Genomic DNA, 12,200 nt, shown 5'->3' with positions numbered 1-12,200 from the left:
CTGCCCAGTTCTTTTCTGATCTTTACAGCCTAGCTTTACACATGCCACGGAAGGCACAACCGTAGGCACTGACCTCCCCGTCCCTTCCTGGTCGATGATCCTTTACCTTCATTTCCTTTTAACGTCTCATGAACCTGGCTTCACGACACAATTCGACTTTCCAGCGCTGGTGATCTCATTTTTGCGCCCCATACCGGAACCGTGGCCGTCAACAAAACCTTCCTCACCATACATCGTCGCCGGTTGTCAATACAGCGCAAGACGGCTTAGTTTAGTGGTGGAATAGCGGAGGGGCAGACCCATACCTTCAACCTCACCGAGCTCACCTCCTTGTCTCTCTCATTGTCGCTGGTACTGTCACACTCACTCCCGTGCGCTTTACCCAGTTTTGTGTGTCGCTCCTCTGGCGCCTCATCCGCACATTGTGCTCCGTTTCAACCCCGGAAGAGACTCGAGCGACGCCGGAGCTGCCCCGCCCCCCTCAAAGCCGATTCTCTTCTTCCCTGCCCCTCCGACCATGAGCAACAACGGCGGGCCATTGCGACCACCGCCACCGCCGGCGCAGCGGTCGCGAGATACACGGAGCAACTACTTTGCGACGTACACCTCGGCGCCCGTCTCTACCCCCACACCACCCCCGCCGCCGCCCCCACCAATACACAATACCGCCGCGGCGTCGGCAGCAGCAGTCGCCGGCACAACAGCAGCAGCTGCCCATACAGTACCAACGCCACCTCCGCCCCCACCACCAAGAGTCCACGCTTCCACGTCCTCCTCGTCTTCGCTGCTGTTGACACCAACGTCATTGACTGCAGCGTCGTTAGCAGCGAACCAGGCTGGCGCGCGAGGCACCGTCTACTCGCCAACGTCGCCGACGTCGCAGGGCCCGGCACCTTCATTAATACCCGGTGGCGCCAACTCGGCCTCCTCGTCGACAACCTCCCTCTTTCGCTCCAACTCCAACTCAAACACTGCCAATGCCGCAGCAGGAGCAGCAGCCACAGGCGCACCCGTTGGCGCCGCTGTGACCAATCCGGCCAGCTCGGGCACCCCAAACCCGCCCTCGGCAGCGGAAGCCATCCATGGCCCGGTCCGTGAACCCGTTCGCGAGTTCACACCACCGACGGACCGTCTCATTGTGGGAGTCGATTTTGGCACGACGTTCTCGGGAGTCGCCGCCGTGTACACACCCATGCCCGACGACATTGAGATTATCAAAACGTGGCCGGGCGGCAACGGTATCACCTCCGACAAGGTGCCGACCGAGATGACCTATGACCTGCCAATTGATGCGCCACCGGGCACAGAGCCCACGGTGCGATGGGGATTTCAGTTCAAGCCCGAGGAGTCGCGGCTGCGCTGCATCAAGCTGTTTCTCGACCGCACACAAAAGCTGCCGTTCTATGTCAGTCCGCTCGAGACCGCCGCCCAGTTGAGCCGCTACAAGAAGACGGTGGTCGACGCTGTTGCCGACTATCTCACCCAGGTCTACAGGCACACCATGGACACGCTCTCGCGGCGTTACGGCGCATCCTTTATGGCCTCGACGCGTGTAGACTTTGTTCTGACCTGCCCTGCCGTGTGGTCCGATGCCGCAAAGAACACGACGCTGTTGGCCGCCGAGCGCGCGGGCATGGGCGACCGCTCGTCCATCCAGATGATCAGTGAGCCCGAGGCCGCCGCCGTGTACACGCTCAAGGCCATCCAGCCCAACCACCTCAATGTCGGTGACAACTTTATTGTGTGCGACGGCGGTGGAGGCACTGTCGACCTGATTGCGTACAAAATCATTTCGTTGAAGCCGTTGCGTGTGGAGGAATCGGCCGTGGGCACGGGCGGACTGTGTGGCAGCGCGTTCCTCAACTACCGCTTCGAGGAGCATGTGTGTCGTAGACTTGGCCAGAGCCGCTTCGACGAAATGAAGACGAAGAAAAGCAAGACCTGGCAGATGGGACTGCGATACTTTGAGGAGTTTGTGAAGCGCAACTTTAACGAGGACGAGCACCAGGAAGTCAACATTCCGTAAGTGGCCTTTTGTTGTTGTTGTGATTGTTTGTCCCCGTGGTTTTTGCTTTGGGCGGCCTATGCTGACGTGCGACACCAGGTTCCCCGGTTTGCCCGATGATGAGGAGGCTGGGCTTGACTCCGGTTTCTTGGTCATGTCAGCCGAGCAGGTGTTGGAGATTTTCGAACCGATCGTCAAAGAGGTCTGCGATCTTGTCCAGGGCCAAGTCGACAAGCTGCGTGCAAAGGGCGGCATTGTATCCGGCATCATTCTTGTCGGTGGCTTTGGCCAGAGCGATTATCTGTACAGGCGACTGAAGCACCACTTCCGCGGCAACCTGATGGATGGGCTCGCCAGCCATGGCACTGGCTCGTCACAACTGCCACCACCGCCCTATAGCGAGCGTCCCACGCATGCGGCAGCTGCGTCGTTGGACATTGCCAACTTGAGTCTTGGCGACGGCGTTGCAAACGGATCTGTTCTGGTTCCGCCCATCGAGGTCATGCAGCCCGTTTATGCCTGGACAGCCGTTGTCCGTGGTGCCGTCTTGCGGGGACTGGAAGGCAGCATGGTGCTGTCCCGGCGGGCGCGCTTCCACTATGGCACATCGTATGCCACCGTCTACGACGAGGCGAAGCATTCGGTCAGCGAGCGCTACTGGTCGCCGCTCTGGGAGCGGTGGATGGTGTCCGACCGCATGCAGTGGCACATTGCAAAGGGCGACTCCATCTCGCCCCTGTCACCCATTGCTTTCCACTACACCCGTAACTTCCGCCCGGGTCAGTCGCTGATTGTGACGGACGACCTGATTGCCTGTGCTGCCGACGAACCGCCAGATTCGTACACCCGAGGCGGCGGCAGCGGGTTTGGCGGTGGTGCGCTTGCAAAGAGTGGTGCTCACAACGGTAGTAGTGAGAATCTGGGAGGCAGCGGCGGCGGCGGTGACGGCGATGATGCGGACGGTAATGGAAGCAAACTGATCCATGTCTGTACATTGACGACGGACCTTAGCGCCGTCCCGCGAAGCCTCTTTACGCGCCTGACGACGACTCGCGGCGTTGAGTTTGACAACCTCGACTTTACCCTGGAAATGGTCGTGGACAGTGCCGGGCTAGGGTTCGAGCTCAAGGTCGACGGAGTCCGCTATGGCCGTGTTGAGGCAGACTTCCACTGATTGGAGGACTGGAAACGAGAGAAAAGAGAGGTGAGGACGAGAAGCGGAGAGAGGGGATGCTATTTTTGGTTTTGCTCGGTTTTTTCTGTCCAGGCTGTCATCCTGTCTCTTGTTTAGTTTGCATATTAGCGTAGCAATGTGAATGGCGAGGAGGGCAGAAAGTGCACTTTTATCCTGAGTAGCAAGGAGAAAGATGATGTGGGAAGGTTTGGTATACGCACTTTATTTTTCATTTCGAAGATACAGAAAGGTACAAGACGATACAAATAAGGCACTTTGCCCTTTTTAGCTTTGTACGTATTCGTCTGGATTGCTCCTTCCTGGCGATAATCTCACCTGAAAAGAAACAGCAGGAACAAACTTTTACTTGGTTCCCTCCTTCCCGAGTAGTATTTATGTGCTGTATCGACTTGGTGTCCTGTTATCCGAGTAAAACAGCAGGTGCGCCCCGACAAGGCACCTTCCCCGATTTGTGCGATGTGCAAGACAACCGACGTGGCAGGCCACAATATGACAATACCTTAGAATTTTTGAAAGGCCTCGACCGTCTCCATATAGACAAGTTGAAAAAATGACGAATGTGCATGTTTTTTTGTGGTTCTCCATGCAGACAAGTGTTGCATCTCGGCCTTGCCATTTATGCCCAAAAATGAAACTGGTCTCTCGCCTCAGTAAAATTCGGCAAGAGCTGGGCCAGAACAAAAGAGAAGGAGCGCCTTACGCCCCAACAGTTAATTGCGGGTCGCAAGGCAAGGAAGAAGTGTTGTGACGTCGCATGGAAAGTGTGTTACAAAATCAAATCGTCGTTATATTTAACTGCGCTGCTATCCATGTCCTCTTTCAAACCTTTCGAATGAGGGGAAGACATCCAAGTTTACATTCTTCATTCTCCTCCAAAACACGTGCCAGATTGCTAAATAAAAAAGGAAATAAAAGGAAATAGAAGGTATCTCGCTCTATGTTGGGGTTTGGGGAAAGAGGTAAGTGAAAACAAGTCATGGCGTCGTTAGGTGTGGGAAGGAACAAGGCAGGGGAAAGAGGAAGGCTAAGAAATGAGAGGACATTGCACGAAAGCGCGAAGCAAAATCGAGAAAGGAAAGAGCAGTGAGCGAAAATAAAATGAGGCATATCGAAGGAAAGAACAATCAGAAACGTCGGCGCAAGGAAAGAACCGTACACAATACGAATTGAACTAACGTAGAAAAGGGGTGAAAAGGGGTGAACTGGGGAAAACCAAAACAAACAGGCCGCCCACCGCTGTTTCCAAAAGAGGAAATCGACTTCATACACCGCCAGATCACCACCATGACCTGGCAGGTGCGACCGTCGCAGCCTTGCGAGCTGGAAGCAACAGAGGCAGGTATGACCGCCTCTGCTTCCCATTCTCCGATTCTTCCATTGTCCTCTCTCTCTTCTCCAATTCTCACCTCTCATCTTTTAAGCACACGTCGCATCACCTCTTCTTCCTGTGGCCATCCTTCTTCTTACCGTCTTTCTTGTCGGGTTTCCTGGCGCCCTTTTTGCTATCGCCGTCTCGACTTCTGAGGTAGTCGTCGCCATCATGGAAGTATCCGTCGTCGCCAACAAACCCACCGGTATCAGGTATGTCTTCGCGGCCATTTCCTGAGACCATGCTGTCGATATAATGGCCATCGCCTGTATAGCTGCCATTGGCAGCATACCTGGCATCGTCATGTAGATAGCTGGTTGATTGCTCCTGTTCATATTGCTTCTGCATCGCATATGCTTCTTTGCTGATGACTTTGTTTCGGTAAAGGTATTGCAAAAAAGGCAAATCGGAACGGGCACGCATCTCGTCCCCAAAATCGCCTTCGCGATAGTGGTTACTGATGTGGAGCATGCGACGTTCGAAATTCGTTTCTCTCTTCCGCCCTTTCTCCTCGGCATTGAACAGCTTCCCACAGAACCAGCACGAACATTGATTGGGTATCTTCCCTTTTAGATGGGATTGATGGTGGCTCGCCCATTCTTTTTCATATGCCAACGGAGCGCTGTAGTCACAGTCCGTGAAGGCAAATTCACATGGAAGAACATTGGAAGCAGCATCCTCAACAGGCTGCGCGGTCTCGACAGTGTCGACCACGTTGTTGAACGTGCTGGATGTGCTGGACGCGCTGGACATGCTCCACCGTCTGCTGCCAAGGCTCCGGGAGTCGTCTGCTATAGGGCTCGGCGAACGGTAGCCGACTATATGATAGGGCTCCAAACCAGCATGACCGCCGTTGGCTTGCTGGATAACGTTTGTCTCCAGAACAGTTACGCCACTCAGAGGTGGACTCTCACTGATGGAATTGGCATACGGCCGGACGTATCCGTCGTCTGAGACCGACAGATTATCTCCCATACTTCCCGGTGACACGGGTTCGTTGACGTAGAAGTCTCCGTTTTCCGTGGACGTGTCATCGGGCACTGACCAGCCAATTGAGTTGTTTGGCGTTGACATCTCTTTATTCGCAGAAAAGCAAAGAAGGTTAACGACCAGCACTTAGAACCAGAATATCGCTTAGGGAAGGGGGGATTGGTTCGGGGAGAGAACGTACCTGCGGTGTCAGGTGTGTCTGAAGCGTCCATCGTGGCGGCAACGCTGCTGTGATCGGCAAAGACCGAGTCTTGGTCTTCGGTCCAAGTATCGTCCAATATGATTTCCTCCTCTTCCTCGTCCTTTTGGCCACTATCGATCCGTTGATCGTCGGGCGCGTCCCCTGTTGGTGCCATTGCAGAAAGATGAGTGTCTTCGTACAAGTGTAAGTCTCAATAGGAGGCTCTTAGGAGGTGAATGGAACAGAGCCAAAAACCGAAATGGACTCCGAAGGGCACGATATTTTACTTGATATGTGAAAGCAAATTCAGACAAGGTGAGGATGGCGGGATATGGATGCCTGGGCATAAAGTGAGGCTCGAGATTGAACCGAAACTGATCAGGACGGAGCCGGAAATATATACACAGGACCGACTTGACTACAGCCACTACGATGGAAAGACCCAGGTATCCCACAAGGAAGTCGAAGGATCAACTTTCTCTCCAGCGATTCGAAACCAACGGCCGCTTAGGGCCCGACGAAGGTGTCCTGTTTACACTTACCAATGTTATTCGAAGAAATAAAGTGGAGGCGGCATGTATTAACTTACACGTTGGCTAGCCTCCTCTCGGAAACATCCAGTCTTATACTGAATTCATACTCCATTTCAACAAGAAGACAACGCGATCATCACACCCTTCTCTTCACCGCCTACAACTTGCATACTGGCTACATTTGAGGGTGCGTATCTCGACGCCGCGATGGCTGGGCGGCTCTCGGTCTGATAGGACGACTTGCGATACGACAAGAATCTCTTTGCAGGCACGCAAAAGCTCGCCCACAGCCCAACACTCCGTCATCGCTTTACTCCAGCGGAGATGAATGCCACCCCCTTCAAGGATGAGCCTCGCTCTATTTTCTATTTCCTTTTTTGAGGGGAGGGGGGATTTGCTTGGCTCCCTACAGCTCTCACGGACTCATTTTCGTGTGGCAGAACGAACCTCAGAGGGTTGGGCCGCCGTGCTAAGATGCAAAGGACGATACGTTTAGCTCTTCCTGTCTTTGCATGCTATGGCATACACGAATTTCTTGCAACTATTTTCTTGGTGCCACACGGCTTCTACGATAGAATGGAATGACGAAAACGAGGACGAGGAGTGCGAAGCCGACAGGCCGATAACAGAAGATCGTCTTTCCCTTCCTACAATGTTTGCGGCTCAAGAGCACCTTGTCTCGAATCACAACGGAACACGTTCGAGCCAAAACAAGCGAGACCAGACACACCTTCAACGAGCCATGGACCGCGTCCATGTGACAAGAAAAGCTGACAAGAAAAGATACCCAATTCACGGCATTCTTTTCCTCCAAGTGATACTGGTTGAATGTAGGTAGCCTCGCACTCGGCTCCAGCCCCCTAGTAGGCACCGACATTTTCCCTTCACTTGCTATATCGATCCACGGGCTCACGTTATAACTCGCAGGTGCGGCACTGCTGCAATTTATTGGCAATGGGCGGCGCGGACCGTCAAGAGCACAACTCAAAGATGACGGGCATCCAGCATAAGACGACAATAAGAACAATAACGACCCAAATCCACTTCGGTAGCACCATCCGGCCTCTCGAAAGACCCACTCCATGCAAAATCAATCATTTGTCACGTTGCTATCCGCATTAAACATGGCGGCATCTCGCTCGAAGGAGACAAGTACCAGGGCGGACCGCTGAAGACCAAAAAAGAGGGGGATACAATAGCTGGCCACCGCATCCCAAATGACGTGCGGCTCTGCACAGCAATAGTTCGAGTTGGTTTCTCGCAAAGCCCGAGGCCTGTCTTCTCCCAACTCTGTTTTATTTGGCTCGGATTCGATCATTGGTTCTCTAGCACCATGTTCAGTGGAGGGTCACTCTCGCTCTCCGCGTGCAGCAAGCCATGCAGGATTCATACACCCCCATAGGTCGGTATCAAACAACGAAGATTGTTGAGTGGATTTCCGGCATCAACCAACGAAACGAAGAACGAAATGGTGGCAGTCAGCCGTTTGCCCCGCCCCCAACCTCATCCACAGTCATTGAGATGACGAATCGTTTTTGGGAGAGACTAACTACGCGGAGAAATGGCGGAGAGAAGATAAAGGGGGCTCTGATCCCTCTGCGGCCGCAAGTCATCTGGTTCTTTGTGCCTCTCATTTCCCCCTTCTGAGGATGCTCCTTTGGCTTCAGCGTTCCAGTGTTATGCCAGCTGCCGAGGAACAAAAACTGGCTCGCGGCGGCGCAGCACACAACCTGGCCGCAGGCAGTTTTGAAAATGAGAGGTGGGGGCCGGTTTTGGTGCTCTAGCTCTCTTGCCGGCCGCATGTTGGGGCCTTCGACGCAAATGCGTTGTGTGTGTCACGCCAGCACAGTTGGGCCATGGAGGGCGGCATCGGGCTGAAGCGGTAAGAGAACAAAATAAGAAACTCGTGGAGAGGGGAATATGGTTTTACGCACAACAAGAAAGAGTGGCATCTCTAAAGCCAAGAAATCTGGGGATACGAAATCGGGGAACAAATCAGAGGAAGCAAAGGCGTCCCCGGCGTGTTCAGTCCCTCACAGCGGCTCCTTGCCATTTGCAAAGATCTCTCATGGTTACGTGGGAGCTGAGCCTGGTTCTTTCGCACTGCTCTATTGGCTTTACTCTATGCACTTGTTTACATACGTTGTTGGTCTCCGCCGTCTGCCCACACATGTTTGCCTGGTTGGACATTTGCCTGCATGGCTCTGCAGCTGGACTGACTGCACGCACGATTGCTTCGCTGCACGATGGCTTGCACCTGCCTCGTTGGGCTCCGTGCTGCTATTCTGCAGCACACAGTACCCTTGCCTTGCATATCACGTTGGTGTACTGCAGGTGGCTGCCCGTCTCGTCACCTCGTTTGATAATACCTGGAAACGTCACACACGCAATCTCTCGTAGTGACAGCCCGTCGTCATCGTCCTCCTCGCCTCCAATGTCCTCCATGGTAGCTGCATCAAAAAGGACCTGCTGGTGCGGCACGATGGACGGCATAATTACGCGGAAGACAGCCTTTTGGATCACGAGAAGGCGTGCCAGCTCCAGCGCACTGGTGACAAGCTGCCGTAGGGTATGGTCGCGCGCATCGGTGCGCTGCACGTCAGTTATGGCATCCAACACGTCGTTAACTCGCGTTACGACTTGGTCGACCACGCGCGTTGTCTCCGCCTGCAATTGCTGGGCACTGTCTTTGCTGACAATGTCCAAGGTCAACGCCCGCCACTGGTTGATCGGCTCGGCGGTTCCGGCTGCAGATTTGAAAAGCTCAGTTAGAAAAAGAATAACGGCAAGAAGACGAGTACCAATACCGCGTGGAAATAAAAACGGGGAGAAGGGTGTGGGGGGAGACAAAGAAAGCATTGGCCAGAAAATATTTGCCGGCAGTGCGCATCACTCACCAAAGGGTTTTAAAAAGGATTCTACCTCTTCGAGCTGTGCGGCCTGCTGCGGTGGAAGACCGACGAAGTAGGCATCGAAAATCAAATCAACAAGCACCCGTGACACGGCAGACTGCAGCAAGTGCAGCTTGGCAGAATGCCGTAGATCGTCATACATGGGCACGAGCTGTGCGAGGCTCTCACGCGCATTCTTACTGGCTTTGTCGGTATCTGTATGGAGGATAGAGGGAGGGAGAGAGGGTGTTTGGTTAGCATCCGTTGTCGGGGGACTTCTGAGATATACGATTGGTAGACACCGTAAGGGACGAATAAGGAGGGGGGACGGAAAAGACGCGATAAATACGACGGTCGATTGTGTAGAGCCTCATGTCGAAGAAACACAATAAATGAGCAGGCGGAAGGGGGAAAACAAAAAAAAAGAGGCTCTGCTGTATGTAGCACAGAACAGTGCATTTGGTGCGAAGGGACATTTGTGACTGGTTGGTGACGGCACGGACAAGAAGGATTGGTGGACGGGACGAGTGGACTAATAGAATAGGGATAAAGGAAGGGATCGGGTAGGACAATGCACGGAAGTCAACCACATCCACGATCTACATACCCAACTTGGCACGCCGAAAGTGCATAATTACCCAATTCTGCACGCCGTTGGCCAGACGTGCCATACCGTCACCAAAGACCTCGTCGCTAGCCACCTGGCCGCCGGCACGTGTAGATGTGCTGACCCATTCTTTGAGGCCGCGGACTTGCTCGCGCAGCGACCTTGCCTCCTCGTCTCGTGCAACCGCGGAACGCTGCATTTCCTCCCAGCCGGCCCGTAGCTCGGCGCGCTCGGCTTCGCGTAGTTCCACTTCGGCCCGTAGCAGCTGGTTCTCGGTATCTGTCTGAGCGAGCTGCTGCTGCAGGCGGTTATTCTTTGCCTGCCAAAATGTGGCGGCTTCTGACTCGGCCTTGCTAAGCTTGTCGAGCTCGCGAGTGAACTCGGCTTCCATAATGTGCAACTCGCGCTCCAGCTGGGTGATGCGCATGTCCTTTTCCTTGACAAGCTGCGCGGACGCAGCGGCCGCATTGAGCGAAGCTGCCGTGGCTGCTGCGGACACGGACGACGACGACGAAGCCAAAGACGATATGCTGTGGTGGCCATGGTGGTGGTGGTGATGCTGCCGCTGGTGGTAGCTGTGGTGATTGGCCGTGTAGACAAAGTGCGCATCCTTGGTGCTGTTGCTGCTACTGCTGGCAGACGATGCCATGCCAACGCCGCCGCCGCTTCCTCCTCCGCCGCCTGCGCTTCCGCTCCCGCTCCCGCCTCCGCTGCCGCTGTTTCCACTATTGCCACTGCCGCCGCCACCTGGGCCAGACGTCGATCTATTACCACCGTCTCCACTGGAGGTTCCGCTCGGCGGGTCTGGCACGGTCGACGTACTTTGATTTCCAGCACCGAGAGCAACACGGGGCGGCGGTGCTATTAAAATTCCCGAAGACGCTGCTGCGCTGCCGCTATTGTTGGGCGGGGAGGGCGGTCCGCTTCCACCGGCGCGTTGATTGCTATCATTGTTGTGGCTGCTACTTCCACCGGTGCCGCCACCGCTTCCCGCCCCCGACGTAGAAGCCGCCGCGGCCGTCACCGCCGAGGTCGTCCGGAGAACATGTGACGAGGATGCTACCCCAGCCGCGGTCGGCCCGGCGCCACGTCGTTTGCTACTGCTCCGGTTGGCGCTGGAGCTCGAGCCGACCGGCACGCTTGTCGAAGCGCTGGCAGCGCCGCCGCCACCGCCGCCGCCAGGCTGTTGCGGCGTTGTTGAGGACGCCACGGTGACAGGTGGATTTGGTGTTCCAGAAAACGAGGATATTGACGATAGGGGACGGTAGCCTGCGGTACCGCCGCTGTTGTTGACGTCCGAGGTGGAGGAGACGACCGACGAAGACGAGGAAGACGAGATGGACGAGGCAGACGTAAGTGATGAGGCGGAAGTGGCGGCCGCCGGATGTGAGTTTAGCATGGTTTATTCTTTCTCAACCAGCCGCGCAGCAACGACATCCGGATCGGAGGTGCCGGTGGCACTGTCTTCTCCAGACGGGACCGCCTTGGATGAGAGCACGTGAGAACGTGAAAGGCGAGGCGGGCCGCGAGTCTCTGTGATTCACGGCGTTTGCCTCATAGAGTCATTCTATTGTCATAAAGCGTCGGTATCGAAGAGCATGATCGCCGGGTGCTTGGCTGTGTGCAGACGGGAGACGGCGGGGTTCGCCCTTGCGAAATGGCGGAGGGCGCACGTTGCCGCTGCGATGCAGGTCAATTGTTGGCCGTCGAAGCGGGTTGATAAGGTTTAAACCCTTGCGATGTAAATGACGGGATTTTGCAATAATTTTGTCGGTTTGTCGGTTCTCGTCACCCACGTGCTCCTGCAGGACAGCAAGGGAAGGAGAGGCTGTTGGCGACGTGCGGTTGAGTGTGCGACAAGAAGGAGCGAGTGAGGACGAAAGTGGGTCTTCGCATGCGAACGGTAGGCGACACGGGCCATTCGTGGGGAACAGGGAAGGCGCAAACGGGGCGGCTGGCCAGGCCACGGCGGGGCAAGGCAACCACAAACCACAGGGCGCAAGAGGAGACTTTAGTGCTGTAAGTCGAGCAGGAAGGAACAGACATGGATAGAAACAGAAGGAGCCTAGGCTGACAAGGCTGAAAGAAATCGCTGATATTAGTGATGTTTGGCAGTCAAAGATCATGAGCAGCTCTCTCCGTGTATGTCGTACACACACGACCACCACTTTCAGCACATGCACAATCGGTTAGCGCTATTACTGGAGCTGTGTTGGCAGCCTGGCGCAAGGTAACTTGGGACCATCGAATGCAGCCGTCCTCCTTCTGCCTTTGCCACATTTCCGCCTTTGCTTCGATGTCTTCTCCCCCTCACAAATTTAACTGGTGCCTTGGACGCAGTCAAGGGTGGCCGCTCTATTATCCAGTTGAGGAATATGTGTCGTCTTGGATGCCATTGCGATCCCTAGATCAATCAGCGATCCAATGGC

The 12,200-nt window shown here is 55.0% G+C and overlaps 3 protein-coding genes across 3 annotated transcripts; 1 reads left to right on the top strand and 2 right to left on the bottom strand.

Moving 5' to 3' along the window:
* Window positions 1-517: 517 nt before the first annotated feature.
* On the top strand, window positions 518-3,179 carry SPBR_01340 (uncharacterized protein; the record flags this gene model as incomplete). The annotated part of the gene is made up of 2 exons (XM_040759651.1): window positions 518-2,022; window positions 2,105-3,179. The coding sequence occupies 2 exons, from the start codon at window positions 518-520 to the stop codon at window positions 3,177-3,179; spliced, it is 2,580 nt and encodes an 859-aa protein (XP_040619488.1).
* A 1,453-nt stretch (window positions 3,180-4,632) lies between these two features.
* On the bottom strand, window positions 4,633-5,915 carry SPBR_09080 (uncharacterized protein; the record flags this gene model as incomplete). The annotated part of the gene is made up of 2 exons (XM_040767206.1): window positions 4,633-5,645; window positions 5,741-5,915. 2 exons carry the CDS (start codon window positions 5,913-5,915, stop codon window positions 4,633-4,635), a joined length of 1,188 nt encoding a protein of 395 aa, XP_040619487.1.
* A 2,638-nt stretch (window positions 5,916-8,553) lies between these two features.
* SPBR_01349 (uncharacterized protein) lies at window positions 8,554-11,170 on the bottom strand (the record flags this gene model as incomplete). The annotated part of the gene is made up of 3 exons (XM_040759660.1): window positions 8,554-9,020; window positions 9,171-9,380; window positions 9,772-11,170. The coding sequence occupies 3 exons, from the start codon at window positions 11,168-11,170 to the stop codon at window positions 8,554-8,556; spliced, it is 2,076 nt and encodes a 691-aa protein (XP_040619486.1).
* Between the last annotated feature and the right edge of the window lie 1,030 nt (window positions 11,171-12,200).

This window comes from Sporothrix brasiliensis (genome assembly GCF_000820605.1).
Source record: "Sporothrix brasiliensis 5110 chromosome Unknown Cont18, whole genome shotgun sequence".
Lineage (NCBI taxonomy): Eukaryota > Fungi > Ascomycota > Sordariomycetes > Ophiostomatales > Ophiostomataceae > Sporothrix > Sporothrix brasiliensis.
Note: the sequence above shows the minus strand (reverse complement) of the source record. Positions and strands in the feature narration are given on the sequence as shown.